Here is a 19,124-nt window from a genome sequence, read left to right on the forward strand (position 1 = left end):
CATGGAACAGAGAAGAGCTTACTTACCTATAGAGCGCGCCTGGCAAATCAACCAGCTGGTATGGGAGTTCACAACCAACCCGATCCAACCTGCAGAAAAAATACAGAGGTTACTAGGTCTGATAGCCTCTTGCAATACGACCGTCAGTTACACGCACCTTCATATGCGCCCACTGCAACAATGGTACATGAACAGCTTTCGGCCCAATGTGGACAGAGACTGCGCTTGGAAATACCACAAACAGTTTTGAAGATCTTGTGTTGGTGGCAGTCAGAGCACAATCTCTGCCAAGGGGTACCATTTGCACCATTAACACCAACGCAGTGGGTGACAACGGATGCTTCGTTGCTGGGATGGGGTGCTCATTGTGGGACACATCGCATCCAGGGGAAGTGGTTGGAACTTCAGAGGACACAGCATATAAATTACTTAGAATTGATGGCCATGTTCCTGGCGTTGAAAGCCTTCAAACTTGTGCTCAGGGGGTCCTTGACACAGGTCAAGTTGGACATCAGCAATTGCCTACCTCAACAAGCAGGGAGGCACAGTCTCTATGATGCTGTGTGCCCTATCTTGCAGTATTTGGGAATGGTCCGTTGTGAACGCCATATACCCAATAGTGATACATATAAGAGGTGTGGACAATCAGCTTTCCGACAATCTCATTTGGGACTCCCAGTACAATCAACGCCATGAGTGGAAGATAAATGTCTTGTGTCTCAGGAAGCTCTTCGACAATTGGGGTGCCCCATCATTGGACTTGTTTGCCACAGCTGTCAACAAGAAGTGTGCCAGTTACTGCTCTCATGCTGGCATAGGAAAGGAGTCATTAGGTGATGCATTCCAATACAAGTGGGGAACAGGTTTCCTTTATCTCTTCTCTCCACTGCCAGTGATAGGCCGAGCGTTAGCACAAATACTGAGGGACGGGGCAACCTGCATACTCCTCACACCATGGTGCCCGAGACAGCCGTGGTTTGCCCCCACTCCTACAGCTGTCAAGAGGCCACTTCCACAGATTCCCTCTCATTCCAGACCTGCTCCAGAGGGAAGGAGGGAAAGTTCTGCATTCTGAAGTGTGAACACTGAGAATGACAGCATGGAGAATCGGATTCTGAAGAACAACTTGCTTAACAATAGACGCCTCTCCGCAAGACAAAATTACAACAGCAAATGGAAGCGTTTTGCTGTCTGTGCATGCAGTAAGGGGTGCTGCTCACTTCAGGCCAGTGTTAAGCAAATATTGCTATATTTGACAACCTTGAAGCTGAAAGGCTTAGCCATTAAGTTACATTTGGCGGCCTTATCTGCAAAACATAGAGGTTGGGATGGGACTACTGTATTTTCCCATCCCAAGTGCAAAAGGTTCTTGAAGGGATGGAATAATTTGTATCCACTAATAAGGAAGCCAATGGAACAGGAGCTTGGACTCTTTCAGAAATCTTACCTGTGGGACACAGTCGTCCTCCCCCACCCGCCACAAATGCACTTTGCACCATCTGTGCTCCCCACCATTTTTTTCTGATGCTGCCATTGATGGGTACTCACATGGTTAAACATCTCTATCTCAGAATGTCTTCTGCAAGTGCCTGCCTCCCACAGTGTCTCAGTAAATGCTGATATAACTTGTAGTTTCACCCCTTCACTAAAGCAACTGGACAAAATACAGTGTTTGGTTATTGTGATTTGGTAAGCATCCCTCCAGACATAGTTTGTTTCTAAAGGAAGCCACATTTTGGTGGTGTTGTTTTTTAAAAGCATCACACATAGCTTTAGATGTTTCAATGTAAAGACTTAAGAGGTTCCGCTTCCTGCATGTTTAAAAATAGGACTAGGTGATCTCTGTGTCATCTGTACACATGATAGGATGCGGGGCAGAAGTTTTTTATGTCCCTGGAATAGCACCAAGAGCAAGTGCAGAAGCAGGCGCTCTTCTAGTAAGAAAGATATGTGCAAAGTGGACCTAAGATAATCTTATGAAGACATTATCAAGTACTGCAAGGAATTATAAAGGAATTTGCTGTGGGGAATAATAGAGTTCAACAATAGAACATTTGTCAAGGATTAAGTACACATCTGCAGGGAACTCCTTAATGAAACTAAAGGTCAAGTAGAAAATGCCCCTACGCGAGTAGATAAATAGGACTGGGAGCATCACTCCTGCACCCATCTAAGTGCCTTAAAGCTAGAAGAGGAAGCCACAAATCATGTGTTTCATACTTTCTGGCCGAATGAAGTGTATCACTGTGATATCACAGCTGCACATGCTACCTTTGCTGATCTTTTATGCACAAAATAAAGGCTGTCATGCTAGACACAAAAAGCAAGAACATCCCAATTTATTAATTTTAAAAATAAATTATTTCAACTAAGACATAATTTCAGTTTCAACTGGTTGACTTCGCCAGTCTGGTGTCAATCCCTAACCTATTTGCCCTTGAATTCAGTAAATACAAATGAAAGTTATTTTTGCTTGTCTTACAGAGACAATACTCCACAAGGATCTGTTACCTACTCAAACAGGTTGCTTACCTGTAACTCTTGATCTGGAAGTGATCCGTTGTAGTCATAAAAAATGGGTTCTGCGCCTGCGCAGTGACCTCTCGGGCTGGCTTAGTAGCTCCTTGTGATGCCCCACCCCACCAGCACATGCTGTGCTTTGCTGATATTTGCGGCGGTTGGGGCATCCTTCCCTTAGTTTCTTGCAGACCGCCAATGTCGACAATCTGTTTGTGTTGTACATGTTATGTGTGTGAATGTCTACTGCTGTGGGGATGGCATGGGTGGGTCTTATGACTACAACGGATCACTTCCAGATCAAGAGTTACAGGTAAGCAACCTGTTATCTGGATTGTGATCCGTTGAAATCATAAGGAATGGGTGATTAGCCAGCTTCCCCCTTCTGGAGGTGTAGGAGACCCACAGCTTATGGCAACACCCTTTTAAGCACAGCTCTACCAAAGTTTGCTTCCTTTGCCATTCTCAAGTCAATAGCATAGTGCCTAATGAACGGCTGTTGTGAAGATCATGTGGCCGCCATACAAATATCAGACATCCTAATGCCCGATAGATGGGCTGCTGATGCCGCATATGCTCTGGTAGAATGCGCATGCACGGTCCGTGGGGGAGCACCCCTTGTTGTTTGTATGCCAACATTATTAGTTCCACCAGCCAACACACTAGATGTTGGCGTGATATAGGTTGTCCTTTGTTCCTTCCTCGATATCCTATAAAAAGTTTCTTTGTGACCCTGAAGGTCTGAGTCCTTTGTAGGTAATACAGGAGAGCTCTACAGACATCCAGAGAATGTAGTGCCTGTTCCAAGGGCGTCTTGAGATTCCTTGAAAAATGTAGGCAAAAGAATTTCCTGGTTCAAATGGAAATCTGATACAACCTTTGGTTGGAAATGCGGGTCCAACCTCAATACCACCTTATGTGGGTAGAACTGGGTATATGGCTTGTCCATGCGAAGTGCCGTTAATTCACTAACTCGCTTGGCCGTGGTGACTGCAATCAGAAAAGCCATTTTGAGAGTCAGCATACAGATGGGCACCATGGCAAGTGGTTCAAAGGGGTGCTCCATTAATGCCGACAATTTTTTAATTTTTATTTTATTTAACATTTATATCCCGCTCTTCCTCCAAAGAGCCCAGAGTGGTGTACTACGTACTTGAGTTTCTCTTTCACAACAACCCTGTGAAGCAGGTTAGGCTGAGAGAGAAGGGACTGGCCCAGAGTCACCCAGCTAGTTTCATGGCTCAATGGGGATTTGAACTCAGGTCTCTCCGGTCCTAGTCCAGCATTCTAACCACTACACCATGCTGGAAGGGGGGTGCAACTGGGAGGAGAAACTATTTTTCTAAGAGGGCATTTACCTCCCCCTCTGGAGCCACCCTTGGTGCCCACTGGTTCACCACTGCAAATATACTTTCTTTCCAGCAATCTTTTGAACCCTGGATGAGAGAAAAAATTGGCTTTGGGGTCAGGGCTCATTTCACCTCTTTCTAACCTACAAATTCTTCTCTGCAAGCCTTTTACTATTTTTCCCTTCCTACCCTTACGAGAAAACAATGTGGCTGGGAACACCATAATCTCTGCTGCTGGATGATGACATCTTGTGTGGGTTATCCTTCACACACACTCAAGAGGGAGGTCTGTGCACATTAGTTCAAATGATTTAAGAGTATAGGAAGGATGACCCCACTCTGGAGTCCTGAGTCCAGCTCCAGAGACAACCCCTCTGCTTTCTATCCAAGGCCTCCTCTTTCCTGATTATTCTACTCCCCCCACCTTAATTATTGTTGATCCCTTTCTCTCTACAAACAAAAAACCCCCCAGCTTCCTACCTTTCTCTACTCCTACTCCTCCCACCCCGCTGCCTCGCTTTTCTCCATGGAGCAGTTGACCATGCTTAGATATGTTTTGTTCCCAAAGGGAAAGAACTCTACAGCAATTCAGCCTCTTCCAAGTGTCCAGCTGCCATACAAGACTCAACGAACACCACCAGGCCCTCCTCTCCCCGAACACAGAATCCCAGTAAGGACCATCTGGTCTCCACCCCTTCCAGTTGCAAGACAAGACGCTGTGCTACACAATGCAAGTTTGACATTTTGGGCACAGATGAGACACCACTTGTTCCTGACACCCAAATGGCCCCACAGCGCAGCAACTCAGAAGGCTGCAACCCTCACCTCCAGAGGGCCAGATGCAGCTGCCTACATCCAATCCTCATCCAGCCACCAGGATGTGGCGGGGTTATCCAAGTGCAGTGCTAATAGCCACACAGACTTCTGACCTCCAACTGCAAACAGGGTGGAAAGGGTGCAAACCACTGCTCCCTCTAAGGCGTGCACATGTGCGTGTACTCACAAGTTTTTGGATGTCCGCTCAGTTCAATTTAGATCCTGCTCAAGTTGAATCAGGAAGGCCGCATTCTGAATGCAGGTGCACACACTGCCTTGATACTGCCGACCAGAACAAAACTCATTCCGCACAGACATGAAAAAAATTAGAGGGACCACTGGTGCAAACAGCTCTGAAGAGAGCCGGCAGCAAAAGGCACAATCCCTGAAACAGCCCCAAGAGGCACTATGTCTTCCATCATGATAACTGCTGCAGCAAACACGGAGCTGGTGAGATCTGCACCTCTCAGGCCTTGCCCCATAGATCTATCTAATTCCCCACTCCTCCCTCCCTTCCTTCAGGCTTTCCTTTAGAGGTTCCAGTTGCATGGCAAACTTAGTTCAAAAATCTGCTGACCTTACTTAGGCAAAGCAAAGATGGGGTGAAAAGCATAAGAAAAAAGGAGGGAGCACTCATCCTCCTAGTCCCAGAGTCCCATGCCAAGAAAATCCAAACATACAAAAAGAAATCCAAAGGTTCCTCTTAAAAAAGTAAATCTAATAACACTTCTACTGCTTCTCAGCAAGGGTACTTCCTCATTCTTCTGAGATTTCAGGCCTCACGGCCCTGATACAAGTGGGCCAGATGGTGATCCTTTCGTGTTAATGGATCCCACTCCACTGGAACCTGATCTGGGTCACACATGTGTTGATGAAACACGCCCCCCCCAATTGGATCATTACCTAGATCAGGACTCCAAGGAGGATAGGAAGTGGTCTGATGCCCAACATACAGACTTCTCTGCATCACCATTATTCATTGCAGAAGATTTTCCCCCCACCCATGACCAAAGATATCTCCATTCTGGGCTTGCAGCCCATGCCACCTGAGGAAATGCTTTATGCTCCAAAAGGTGCATTGGTCTTTTCCAAGCCCATATCTAAAGACATTAATATTGCTTTTCTTGAAAGCTTTCTGGATGCAGTTAAACAGTAATGGCAGCTTCCTGCATCAAATAGGAAATCTACAGCAGTAGAAGGCAACTTTTAGAATTTACAAAAAGAAAATTCAGACCTTTTCAAGTTTCCTTCCACTGATTCCCCTGTGGTAGCCCTCCTCTCTGGTCCCATTCTCCCAAAGAATGGCGATAGATCCTCAGGGACCCCAGTGATAAACAGTTTGAGGCAGCTCTTAGAAGATCCCATGAAGCATCCTCCCTATCAATCCATTCCTCCACTGCTTTTTCCATATCGGCCAGGGCATCCATTTTATGGTTGGTTGGATGAATTAATTCACAATCACCCGCCTGATCCTACTCACTGTTAAAAGTTTAGAAGGCACAAGCCTTCATGGCCGAGGCATCCCTGGATTCTATCAGGTTTGGCTCCACCGCACCCACTGTAGTAGCCAGACACAATCTGTGCTTAAAACATTGGCAGGTCAACACCGCTTCATGGCCTAATCTAGCCGCTGTTCCGTATAATGGCTCCATACTCTTTGGAGACAAAGCCCCGAAAGACATCCTGGTGGGAACCAAAGTTAAAGGGAAGCACTTTCTACTGCGTCGTTTGGGCACACCCAGACCAAAAGATCCTTCCAATCCTTTTGCCCCTTCAGGAGTTCCTTCTGGACCAGGGACAGAGATACTAAAGTGCAGTGCCCTTCCTGGAACAGGCAGAGACCTACCAACAGGACCTTCCCTAAACCACGCCAATCCTTCAACACTCAGCCCAGGTCAAATAAACAATCCTGACTTTCAGCCCCACGAGAGGGGAATCACCTTACGGAACATTTCCACTCCTGGGAAATGATCACCACAGACCAGGGGATCCTCCACACAATTGTACAGGGATACAAGATAGAATTGAATTCTCATCCCTCAACTGCTTCCTTGCAACACCCATCTCACAATCACCTACCAAACAATCAGGCCGGCTGTCGGCAATTCACTATTTTCTCTCCATTGGCGCTATACAACCAATTCCACTCTTTCAACAGGGGGTGCGCTTTTATTCTGCCTTGTTCACCATCCCCCCAAAGAATAGCACAATCAGGGTAGTACTCTAGACCTCAAGTTCCTGAACAAGTGGATAAAGCACAGATGCTTTAGGATGGAAACCCTCCAGTCAGTAGCAGAGTCCCTACACCATCTAGACTCTATGGTCTCCATTGATCTAACAGAAGTGTATCTTCGCATTCTCATTCACCCAGCCAGCCACCACTTGCTCCATTTCAAGTATGCTGGCAAACATTACCAGTACAGGGCCCTTCTATTAGGCCTGTCATCAGCCCCAAGGATTTCCCCAAAGATTCTGTCTTGCCTGGTGGTTCACATGCAACTTCAGGACGTCCGTATCTTTGCTTATCCAGACGATCTCCTAATAAAATCACCAGCTCTCCAGTCAGCCCTCAAAGCCCACCTTACAAACCTTAACTAACCAAAGCTTCTTAGTTAACAGGGCCAAAAGTCACCACTGCCCTTCGCATCAACTTCAGCATCTGGGGTTCACCATAGACATTCGCTCGGATCCTTCTTCCATAACGCACACAGAATTTGAAGGAAGCAGTGTGTTCCACCCAGTGTTACATCAAGATTCTCCTACAGTTATTGGCATGCCTCCTAAGCCTAATGGTAGCATCTCTTGACTCTGTCTCCTGGGCCAGATTTTACCTATGTCTGCTGCAATGGTTCCTTCCATACCAAATGGACATTGCCCAAAGGAGTCATAAGACTCTACAGCTCCCACCAGACATCCTTCATTCTCTCAGATGGTGGACCTCCCCAACCCATCTCTTTCAAGGAAGCAATAGCAGGATCCCACTCCCCTCACAGATTATTCTTACGACCGATGACAGCCAACTGGGATGGGGAGTCCACTGCCTCAATCTCACAGCAAAGGGCAAATTGACACCAGAAGAACCGGTTCACATTATCAACTGGCTGGAACTGAGAGCCATTCACCTAGATCTCATGTGCTGCTTTTCAGCACTTAAAGGTAAAGTGTGCCATCAAGTTGGTGTTGACTCCTGGAGACCACAGAGCCCTGTGGTTGTCTTTGGTACAATACAGGAGGGGTTTACCATTGCCGCCTCCCGCGTAGTATGAGATGATGCCTTTCGACATATTCCTGTATTGCTGCTGCCCAATATAGTACCAGCGGGAATTCGAACCAGCAACCTTCTGCTTGTTAGTCAAGCATTTCCCCACTGTGCCACTTACATACTCTGCCAGAAATATATCCTTGTGCATACCAACATCACAGCGAAAGCTCAATTGCCAGGGCACCACCAGATAGAAGTCCCTATACTTGGAGTCTGTACTTTACTCCAATGGGCAGAGAGACACCAAGCTTCCATTATCGCCCCTCACATCCAGGGAGTCCTCAACTCCATGGCACATTGATTAAGTCACAAGGAAATTCACCTAGGCGAATGGAACCTAAAACAGCAGACATTCGATCTACTCGTTCTTTACCAAGAGCACCAACAGGTGGACCTCTTCGTGGCCCCCAACAACAAACTGCCCAGTTTCTTCACTCTATTCCTATGCAAAGGATAACAGTGGATGCCCTGTTGACTCCATGGTCCCCAGGTCTTCTCTACACATTTCCTCCAGTGCCCCTACTAAGTCGGGTTCTATGCAAGATAGGTTTACTACAGGCAGAAGTTCTGCTAGTGGTCCCCTCCTGGCCAAGGAGACATTGGTTTTCAGAACTTCGCAGCCTGGCAATCTCGGATCCATGGTCCCTTCCAGTAACTCAAGATCTGTTTCAACGAGGTCCTGTTTGCCATCAAGATCTGGCCTGGTTCTGACTTGCCGCCTGGAGACTGAGTGTCAGGACCTGTTCTGACATGTAACCAGCATGGTTACTCTCCTAAAGTTTTCAGCACCATTCTGACATCCAGATGAGCACCTACCAACACTGGTAGGTGTTGTATACTGGATATACCAGTATATTTGGAGGGCCTTTCTTTGCTGGTTTGTTCGTCACTCCATTCTTAGGGGTATGGTGACCATAAAAGAACAACTTCTTCAGGATGGTCTGGATAAGGGCTTAAAAGCTGACATTCAAATGCCAAACAGCTTCCTTAGTGGGCATTCTCTCTACTATCTCCAGCAAGAGACTCTGTTCTCATCCTCATTTCAAACGTTTATTCAGGGGGTGCCATTATGTTATCCCCTCCTGCTTCCCTTCCTGGAACTTTACACATTGTCTTACATGATTGCGCTCCTCTCCTTTTGAATCCATATGGGCTATATCTCTCAGGCTGGTCTCATTCAAGCTGGCCTTCCTAGTAGCAATCACCTCAGCAATGAGGGTTTCTGAGCTTCAAACCCTCTCTGTTCATAGGAACGTCTACATTTTCACACCTGATTCAGTTTGACTAATACTGATTCCTCCTTCAGACCCAATGAAGCTATTCTCACTATGGGGGAAAACCGGGCTAAAGGAGCCCAGCCCACTTTTCCTCCATTGTGAGAATCACCGAGCTTGTAGGCGAGCCTGGTGGTTCTCTGGTGACTGGCTTGCCAAAAAAGCCCTCCCCTTAACCCAGGTTAGCGAAGCAAGCACTCTGCTAACCCATGTTTTCTGTTTGTGTGCTGCTGCAGTGCGGTTCCGCGCCACAGCGGCACACAAAGAGACCCCTGTCGAGAGACTAAAACAAGCCTCCTGGTCCTGGGGGGTCTCCCCAGGATGCCCCACGCACTCGCATGGGGCATCCTGGGACTTCTGGAGGTCGGACAGCCCCCAATCCCCGCCACCCCAACCAGCTCAGTGACAGAGCCAGTAATTGTGTGGTCGACCAATCAGCCACCCAGGGACGGCTCAGCAATCATCTGCAGGGAGGGGTAAGTTAACCTGCTCTCCCCACAGACCCACTGGAAGCTCTTCTAACTGATTGTGAGAAGAGCTTCAATGTGTCCTCGGCCTTTCATCAGTCTCAAAATGTGGTCCTTCCATCCTGTCCCAATCCTGTGCACCCCTCTGAAAAGGAACAAACTGAATGTTGGGAGATGCTTAAAGGTTTATATATGGCGCACTGCACAGCACAGGTCTTCAGAGGCACTGTTTGTCTAATTTTCACCCTCTTCCATGGGCAAAATTCTACAATAGCTAGATGGATAAGGCATTGTCCTCATATACAAAACTCAAAACCTTCACTCACCTACTCATATCCTAGTTCATTCTATTCGTTCAGCAACCACGCCAGTGGCATTTTCCACAAATGTTCCACTGCATGAGATTTGCAGATGGATGTCCCCTTTCACATTTACTAAACAGTGTAAGATTGACTCCTATGCTTCTTTGGCAGGAGGATGTTGCAGCAGGTTCTTCCCCCAGAGTAGGTATGGATGTTCCCATCTTTAATTATGGGCTGTGGTATGTCCCACACAAGATGTCCTCGTCCAGCAGCAGAGAAAGAAACATTGTTTACTTACCGTGAAGGCTTCTTCTTGCTGCTGGATTTGATGACATCAGTGTCTGGGCCTACTTTGAGGATCGTCCTCCTCTTTTATTTTTAATTCTGTTTGTAAGCTTGTATTCCTATCTCTTTTTTACTCTGCCTTGGCTAGTCAGAACTAGATGAGGTTATCCTTCCCAGACGCTTAAAGCATTTGAACTAATTTGTATAGTTCTGTCTCTGGAGCACATGGGAAGGATAAACCACACAAGATATCCTTAAACCCAACAGCAAGAAGTAGCCTTCACAGTAAGTAAACAAAGCTCTTTCCCACTCATAACCCTGTCCTAATTAAGTGGATCAGGTTCAATGGGAATGTCTCCTAAAAAAATTTTTACTGATCAGTTCTCACCAAAAAGTAATTACAAGATGTAGTGAGAAGAGAAAAGGTGTTCAGTGAAAAATCTCTCTTTGTGCGCCGAGACCATTTCAGTGATAGTACAAATAACTGATTTAAAAATGCTTATTATTCTCCAATATGGTATTTTTTAATTTTTTCTCTCCCCACGCCTTAAAGGAGCAACTGTGGAGAAGAGTGGGGGTCAGTGTTCTAATTTTTTTGATCTGTGTGCAGAATGAGTTTTGTTCTGGGCAGCACTACCAAGGCAGTGTGTGTGCATGTTTATTCAGAGTGGGGCCTTCCTGATTCAGCCTGAGTGGGATCAAAAATTAACTGAGCGGACATAAAAAAAACTTGTGTGCATCTACACACCTTAGAGGGAACACTAGTGAGTGTGAGGGGAATAGTCTTTTAGGAGTGGAGGTAAAAGGAGTGAAGACCACAAGGCTAGTATTAGAGCTAGTTTTACAACTTAAAAAATCTCCCCTCCCCCCCAAATCTCCCTCTTATTAGGCATTCCTGTATAAGGGGAAATTATTTTTATTTTTCTCTGCCTTTTTTTTTTAAGGGAGGGGAGCAACCTTGCAGAGAAGCAGGAGTGAACAGTGCCTGTTTCCTGCTCTTTATGCCTTTTGCCTTAGTAACATCTGAGGAGAATTTATGTCAGAGATGGTAGAATCTGCCCCACCCCCTAGAAAGAGAAATCTCTTGAGAATAAAGGGCAACTGTTATTAATTTGGGGTTGAGAATGGGCCTCCAGTCCAGAGAGTGGAAACAAAAGCATGGATTTTAATCCTCAGTTATTGGCTTAGGTTTCATTTCTCCCCTCTGGGACTGATCCCTCTTACGTTGGCCGATAGGTTTCAATCTAGCTGGACACGAGCACTATTGGGCAAACTGTCATCACTTGGCATTTGTACTGAATATTTGCCATTACTACTGTGTTTCCCCGAAAATAAGACAGTGTCTTATATTAATTTTAGGCCCCAAAAATGCACTAGGGCTTGTTTTCGGGTAGGTCTTATTTTGCACACACCTCCCCCGCCACGGCAGGCAAGCACAGAACAACTTACTCCGAGGTAGTGCCCCAAGTTTCAACCCCATCTCCTGCCGTTCTCGATCCCTGCGGCCAGCGCGCGGCCGCGAACCCCCTCCTCCCGCCTAGGTCTTATTTTCGGGTAGGTCTTATTTTCGGGGGAGGGCTTATATTAGCGGCACATCAGAAATTACTGCTAGGTCTTACTTTCGGGGAAACACGGTAGATTACAGTCAAGCCACATCCTCAAACAGAGGGCCTTGGATGTTAAACACCAGAATGATTTAAGCTCCATCTAAGAGATCATAAGATGGCACCTTGGTGACTTTAACCAGGAACCTGCTAGCTACCTATTGTCCCTTTCTTTACCGAGTCATCACACGGTGTTTCTCAGAGCAAGATATGAAGCCTTACCATCAACAGTTTTATCTGGAAGGTTTTTGAAAACCCCTCTGACCAGTTGGTTTTCCCCCTGTGGCTCAGGTGAGGTCGAATCTGTACACCATGTGCTGCTGTTTTGTCCTTTTTATAATGATAGCCGGTACAGTCTTATTTCTCCCCTGCTATCACATTTTTCCAGCCAGTCTGCTGAATTTTACACCACAGTCCTTCTTGCAGATAAGAAACTTTCTGTCACCTACAATGTTGCCAAATTTTGTGCGGCTGCTAAGATCTGCCAACAGCTAATTTCCAGTCCTTCTTTTTAGATGCTGCTACAAGAGGCTTCTGTGTTGGTGTATTCTGTATGACTTAACTCTTATCTGAGTGCAGCAGCATCTGTTTGTGTGTGCAATTGATCAATGATCATAATAAAGTTATTCATATATTTGATGATTTGACTCATTTATCTGAGGTAGATTGGGCCTATTCTATCACATCGTCCTCAAATACTCAGCATTGTTAGTGTTGCTGCTTCTATATGGCAGTGGCCTCTTCATTTTGTTTCATTTTACCTACCTCATATGGTAAGTAATGTTGCACCAGTTGGATGTCTGCCTGTCATGCCTAAACGTCCTGGGCCCTCTGACACTTACAAGGAATTTAGCAGCCCCTTCTGCTACAAGGCAGGAGGATTATAAAAGCCAAATAGGAGTACTGAGGCATAGCAGTTCTGAGGTAAAATGAAGGAAGAGGCCACTGACACACCTAGGAATCCAAGACCTATGTGATTTAATCCAGGGATTCTCAGTGTTGGGTCCCCAGATGTTAAAGGACTTCAACTCCCATAATTCCCAACCAAAGGCCACTGGGGCTGGGGATTGTGGGAGTTGGTCCAATAACATCTGGGGACCCAACACTGAGAATTCCTGATTTAGTCTGTTTCCCTACTGACCTCAGAGATGAGTTAAATTATTCAGTGGTAATAATGGTTGCCCTTTATTTTCAAGAGGTTTATCATTCCCTGAGGGCAATTTCATCAGACTTGACAGAAACAGAAGACCTTATGCTCTTCATTCCCCTCATCTCCACTCCAATGTAATCTTCATTGCCAGTGAAGACATTTGTAATCATGCAGGAATTTACAAATGGCAGATTTCCTGAATATCCTTTTACTAATACTTTTCCAGTCATTTTCAGTAACTGGCGCAAAATAAATCCACACAACTCAACCAATCCTCTCACACATTTCAGAAGACTGCATGGAAGTTAAGCAGTGTTATAATCACCTCAGTCAATGGAATTGTGTTTTTGCTCTGCCAGAGAAATGGGAATCTTTAAACAAGGTTTTTTAAACAAACTATTTCACATAGGATGAAAAAAAATCACAATTCTACCTAATGGCAAGCTGCTGAACGGATTAATATTACTAAAAATGGTATATGAGATTTAGGAGACATCCCCATTCCTCAGCTAGTACATGTGACTGCAAAAGAAAGACTTGTCTGTTTTTAATGTACTCAGAAGGATGGCTTGCCTATTCACTGTAACCTTTTCTGCACTGATCGTGTTTTTGTTGAATTCCATTTTAAAGTTGGCACGTAGTAACTCTGGGAACTTGGTGTTATGTTCTTCAAAGGCTGAATCCTGTTGCTGTTTAAATTTGAACAGCATGTTATGGTACAATATGGAGAGAATGAATTGTACCTCTTAGCTGAGAGATTAGGTTCTTAAACATTGGGTGGAAATGAAGTCAGTGCCAGTAAACAACAACAACAATAATTAGCAAGATGCTATGCACAGACAAATGAACCCTGGAAAGGAGCAGTGCCATAGTGCTGTCACACTGCTCTCAAGCAGTAGAGCTGTTAACAGTCTCAGACCCAGTTCCCTTCCCCACTGTACTTTAGTTCCACCCAAATAAAATGCTTTTGCTGTATAAAGTACATACTACAGTACAAACAGCTGAAATAGTGCAGGATTATACCTCCTGAAAGGCTTAAGAACACACTCTCCTCTACTGGACTAGATTCCTGGATATAGTGATGTCATATCCCTTTATTAACAAACATGTAACCCAGTTTTAAGCAAATTATATTTTGCTCTGTATCGGTTGACTGGTCTGACAGAAAATGTGTGAAGATGTTGTGCCTGTCTCTAAAAAAATTAATATGATCTTATTTTGACCCTAGGTTATACACCAGCTTTGGCCTGTGCTCCCAATAAGGATGTGGCTGATTGCCTAGCTCTCATTTTGGCCACAATGATGCCTACTTCCTCGAGCAGTACGTTACCTTCCCTTACGTTCAATGCCATTAATCATTACACCAACACCTCAAAAACTGTCACTTTCGACTCCTTGCCAATTATCAGGAGTGAACATAGCTCTTACTGTAGTTTCAACAACATTGGCAGGGAAGATGGCTATCCCTATATGGAAGAAGATGAACTTAATGATTCGGATTCTGAAACCTATTAAGAAGCTCCACTGGAGGTCTGAAGAGTGAACTCACTTGCTGAATCTCAAGATTGTGGTGCTGGAGAAAGCAAAGCAGTCTCTTGGAATGTAAAAAAGGACTGTCCGAAAAGAAGATTTTTAAAAATATGGGTGCACATGATAGATTTGTGTGACTCCCAGAAATTTTTAAAAAGCAGGTTATGCAAAAGAAACAAATTCTTGAAAATGCTTGGAATCTGTGATGCAAAAAATTACACAGAATGTTATTTAATTGCCGTGTATTGGGTTGTCCATGGTGCCAGGAATAATCCCAGCAAGGCTGTGCACCACTGTCTTATAAATGAACACAGAATTCTACAACAAAATGGACAGTAGATTTAAATCCTACCAATAAATCTAAGACAATTTGAAGGCAATAATTGAGTTTGGTACAGAAGGCATTGTTTGTGCAGCAAATCGCCAAAGGACCAAATAACTTAAACCTTTTTTTTTTTTAATTAAAAAAACTTTTTGGAAACTTGAATAGGTAAAATAAGTAATAGTCTTAACTGACCCTTAAATTACTTCTGGCAATTAATTTTAGATTTGGTTTAATTGTTGATTTGTTTTTAATCCTCTAACAGCCTTCCGACACTATTAAATGTACCATAAGAAAAGGTGATGTAATTTTCAGTTCTGTTTTTCTCTCAGATAAATTTTTTTAAAAACCTGTTGCAATCTTACAGTCCGAAAGCTCTAACTAGCTTAACCAGGTATAGTCAGGGTGAAGAGTGTACAGTATAATAAAGGAAGGGGAGACAGAGATGCAGTAATTATTGCACAGTTTTATTTCATTTACAAAATACAAAAACCCACAACCCTGCTGTTTTAAAGTATATATTTTTATTCAGAATACAGAAAAGGTAATTTATCTGGGCAAGTGAAACTGCTTTGAAAAACAGAACTGCAATATCCTGATGCCCTGCAAGGCTGCCTTAGGAAAATGGAATTTTCTACAACTTGCCCAATCCTCTACATCATATAGTGAAATGAAATGTGTGCCTCTATGGTGTATATAATTTTTTTTAACTAGGCTTTTAAAGGCACAGAATGCGGCTGGGGCTGACTTAAAAATAGTCGTCGTCTTATGAAAAAGGTACAGTGTCGGATCTTTGGGAACATATACAAAGTGTCTCACTTTGGAATTTATCAAAAGACACAACTCCTCCTGCTATAATTAAAACTTGCTCTATGTTTCTCTAATTTATAATAGGCCACTGTTAAAAAAAATGAACAGAATACTTTTTCTCAAGCCTAAGCTGAAGTTTGTTCAAACAGAAGTATTTACTTTATTTGGTTCTGCTTTAATTGAAAAGTAACAGTTATAATTAAACCTGCTTATGTACATGCAAGAACATTTTCTTGCATGTTGAGGTAAAATACAAATAAACTGCTATAAACTGACCCCCCACCTTCTTTTATCCTTTTTGTATTGTGAAACTGGAAACTTTAATGCCATTGTAAATTATCAGCTTGTTTTCTGAACAAAGTGTGGAAACACAGGACAGTATTTTGATCTATTTGATAATTTTGTGGGTTTTTGAAGAATTAATGAGCATGTACATAGAAATAGCGACTGCTTGAATACTGTATTTACCTGCACTCTTTCAGTACATCAAGATTCCTGTGTATATTTTACAGAGTATAATAAAACCCGGATGTGAGAGTTGTATTTAATGAATAATTTGTGCATCAGTGTGGGATAATTGTTAATTTTTTAAAGGGCTTTTAAAATTGAATACCTCAGGTCTATAAATTCTATTCTGCAAAGTCTTTTTAGTCCTTCTTAACTCTAATGTGGAGATCAATAATTCAGAAGCTTAATGGTATACTACAGAGGCCTTTTGATCATTGTATTTTTGGCCAGTGGTTGGCTGACATGATTACTAAGAGCATTATAAGTACTATAATATATTATATACTATATATGGAGTGTTATATGGTATATTGCACAGTTGAAAAGCCTAGGAGACATTGCTTTTCTGTATCACACTCTTAATGTCCTGTGGAATTGTCTAAGAAGAATGCAATGGATTACTACAGATTAACTAAAAGATCTGTTAACTTCACCAGACTTGATAACAAACATTACACTCTAATTGTGAGCTAGCTGGATATTGGTTTTCTTAATGTTCTTGATAAAAGAAAAATCAGTTTACATTAATTTTGGTTGCTTCTTGAAGCTGACATCTCTGCTGGTATGGTGAATTAGGGATGTGCACAAAATGCTATTCAAGTAGCGGATCGCAGCACTTCCCCACCTTTAACAGGGAAAAGAGCAGGTCCATACCTGCTCCTCCATCACTTGCCACCACAGGAAGTTCAGCAGCGCTCCCCCCAGCTATCATGCACAGGCGGGGCATCTCCCAGCTGCCCTCGTGTGACACTGACACGCACATGGCCTCTGCGCATGCACGGTGGCAATTTGCGTGGTCAAATGTGACCACGCACATGGCTGCCGCACATGCATGGAGGCCATGTGAATGCTGGTGTTGTAGGTGGGAGACGTCCCGCCAGTGCATGATGATAGTTGGGGGCAGCACCACAGAACTTCCTGTGGTGGCGAGTGGTTGAGGAGCAGTATGAACTGGCTCTCCTCCCTGTTATGGGTGTGGGGGATGAGCTGTGATCTGCTACTTGAATCATGTTTCGTGCAGATCCCTATGGTGAATAAGGCTTCCAAGGTCTGGAACTCTGAAAGTGATTGAAAACAATGATACTTTATTACTTGTTTGCATCGCTCAAAAATCAGATCAGTATTATACCTGATATTTCTCCTTGTTTTTCTGGAACTCTCTGGTGTTTTCATTTGGGCGAGAAAAAAGTAGAGTGTAGCAAAACAAACCCAGAGAAATGATTTTTATAAAGGGAGCTCAGAATTGTGGCTGGGTTAAAATATAACATAAAACTATATATTTATTATTTTGTTTATTTATTTGATTTCTATACTGCCCTTCCAAAAATGGCTCCAGGCAGTTTACATTAAAACAAACTAAAATCAATTAACTATTAAAATCAAAAACTGTAAAAACAACATAAAACCATTACTAAAACAAGTAAATCAGTTTAAAAACCCTGGAAGGCCAGGCCAAACAGATAGGTCTTAAGGGCTCTCCTGAAGGCCAAAAATGAACTCGGATTACAGATTTCTGCCGGGAGTGCATTCCACAGCCCAGGAGCCAGCTCCAGAGAAGGCCCGCCTCTGAGCCACCATCAGACATGTTGGTGGTAACTGAAGACGGACCTCCTCAGATGACCTTAACATGTGGTGGTAATAGTGCAGAAGAAGGCACTCTCTAAGATAACTTGGACCTAAGCCGTTCAGGGCTCTAAAGGTAATAACCAGCACTTTGTATTTTGCCCAAATACAGTGGGTATAGGAAAGAATCACCCCCTTTGACAGACCTTAAATTCTGGTTCCCTTACATCCTGAAATGAAAACACAAAGAAAATTCCCTTCACCAGCTGTACTTATCCAATGCAACCTATAACATCCAACTGAAAAACATCACAATTACAGTCCAGAAAAAGTGTCAGAAATAAAAAACAAGAATTACTGAGATTGAAAAAGGATCACCCCCCCCACAATGTCAATATTTTGTTGAACCACCTTTTGCTTTAATAACAGCCTTGAGTCTGTTGGGATACTTCTCTATCAACCTTGCACATCTAGACGGAGCAATATTTGCCCACTCCTCCATACAGAACTGTTCAAGTTCGGTCACATTTCATTTGAGGATGTAAGGGAACCAGAATTTAAGGTCTATCAAAGGGGGTGATTCTTTCCTATACCCACTGTACAAATTGGCAGCCAGTGCAACTGTTTCAAAACAGGCATAATATTGGTTGCCCCAGAGACCAATCTGGCTGCCACATTTTGAACTAACTGAAGTTTTGAACTACGTACAAAGGCAGCCCCATGTAGAGCGCATTGCAATAGTCAAGCCTGGAGGTTACCAGCTGATACACACTGTTCTGAGGTCGTCCTCTTCAAGGAATGAACACAGCTGTCGAATCAGCCGAAGCTGATAGAAAGCACTCCTGGCCATAGCCTCCACCTGAGATACCAGAATGAGACCTGGGTCCAGGAGTACTCCCAAGCTCAGTGCCTGCTCCTTCCAGGGGAGTGCAACCCCATCCAACACAGGAAGGTCAGCACAGGCATTTATCTATCTATCAAATTTGTGCACCGCTTCAAACTTTCATCTCTGGGAGATTAACAATAGCATAAAACAAGTTTAAAACATATACAAAAACTTAAAACAATTTAAGAATTTAAAAATCATCCACAGATTAAAAGCTGAAAAAGCTTGGGTGAAGAAGTGGGTTTTCAAATGCTTTTTAAAAATTGTCAGAGATGGGGAGGATCGTATCTCAGTAGGGAGTGCATTCCAAAGTCTCGGGGCAGCAACCAAGAAGGCCTGTCCCCATGTGGCCACCAGTCGGGCTTGCGGCAACTGGAGATGAACCTCTCCAGATGACCTCAATGGGCGGTGGGGCTCATACACAAGAAGACATTCTCTTAAATATGCAGGGCCTAAGCCATTTAGGGCTTTATGTTATAA

At 43.9% G+C, this 19,124-nt stretch overlaps 1 protein-coding gene across 7 annotated transcripts in view; it reads left to right on the plus strand.

Moving 5' to 3' along the window:
* ANKRD28 (ankyrin repeat domain 28) overlaps positions 1 to 16,231 on the plus strand; it is a 216,101-nt gene extending 199,870 nt beyond the window's left edge. For all 7 annotated transcript variants that reach the window (XM_053262156.1, XM_053262157.1, XM_053262159.1 and 4 more), the window contains one exon: positions 14,255 to 16,231. In XM_053262156.1, the coding sequence (XP_053118131.1) occupies positions 14,255 to 14,541 (287 nt within the window). In that variant the 3' untranslated portion in view covers positions 14,542 to 16,231. The remainder of the gene's footprint in view (positions 1 to 14,254) is intronic.
* Positions 16,232 to 19,124: the final 2,893 nt, after the last annotated feature.

Source organism: Hemicordylus capensis, chromosome 6 (assembly GCF_027244095.1).
Source record: "Hemicordylus capensis ecotype Gifberg chromosome 6, rHemCap1.1.pri, whole genome shotgun sequence".
Classification (NCBI taxonomy): Eukaryota; Metazoa; Chordata; class Lepidosauria; order Squamata; family Cordylidae; genus Hemicordylus; species Hemicordylus capensis.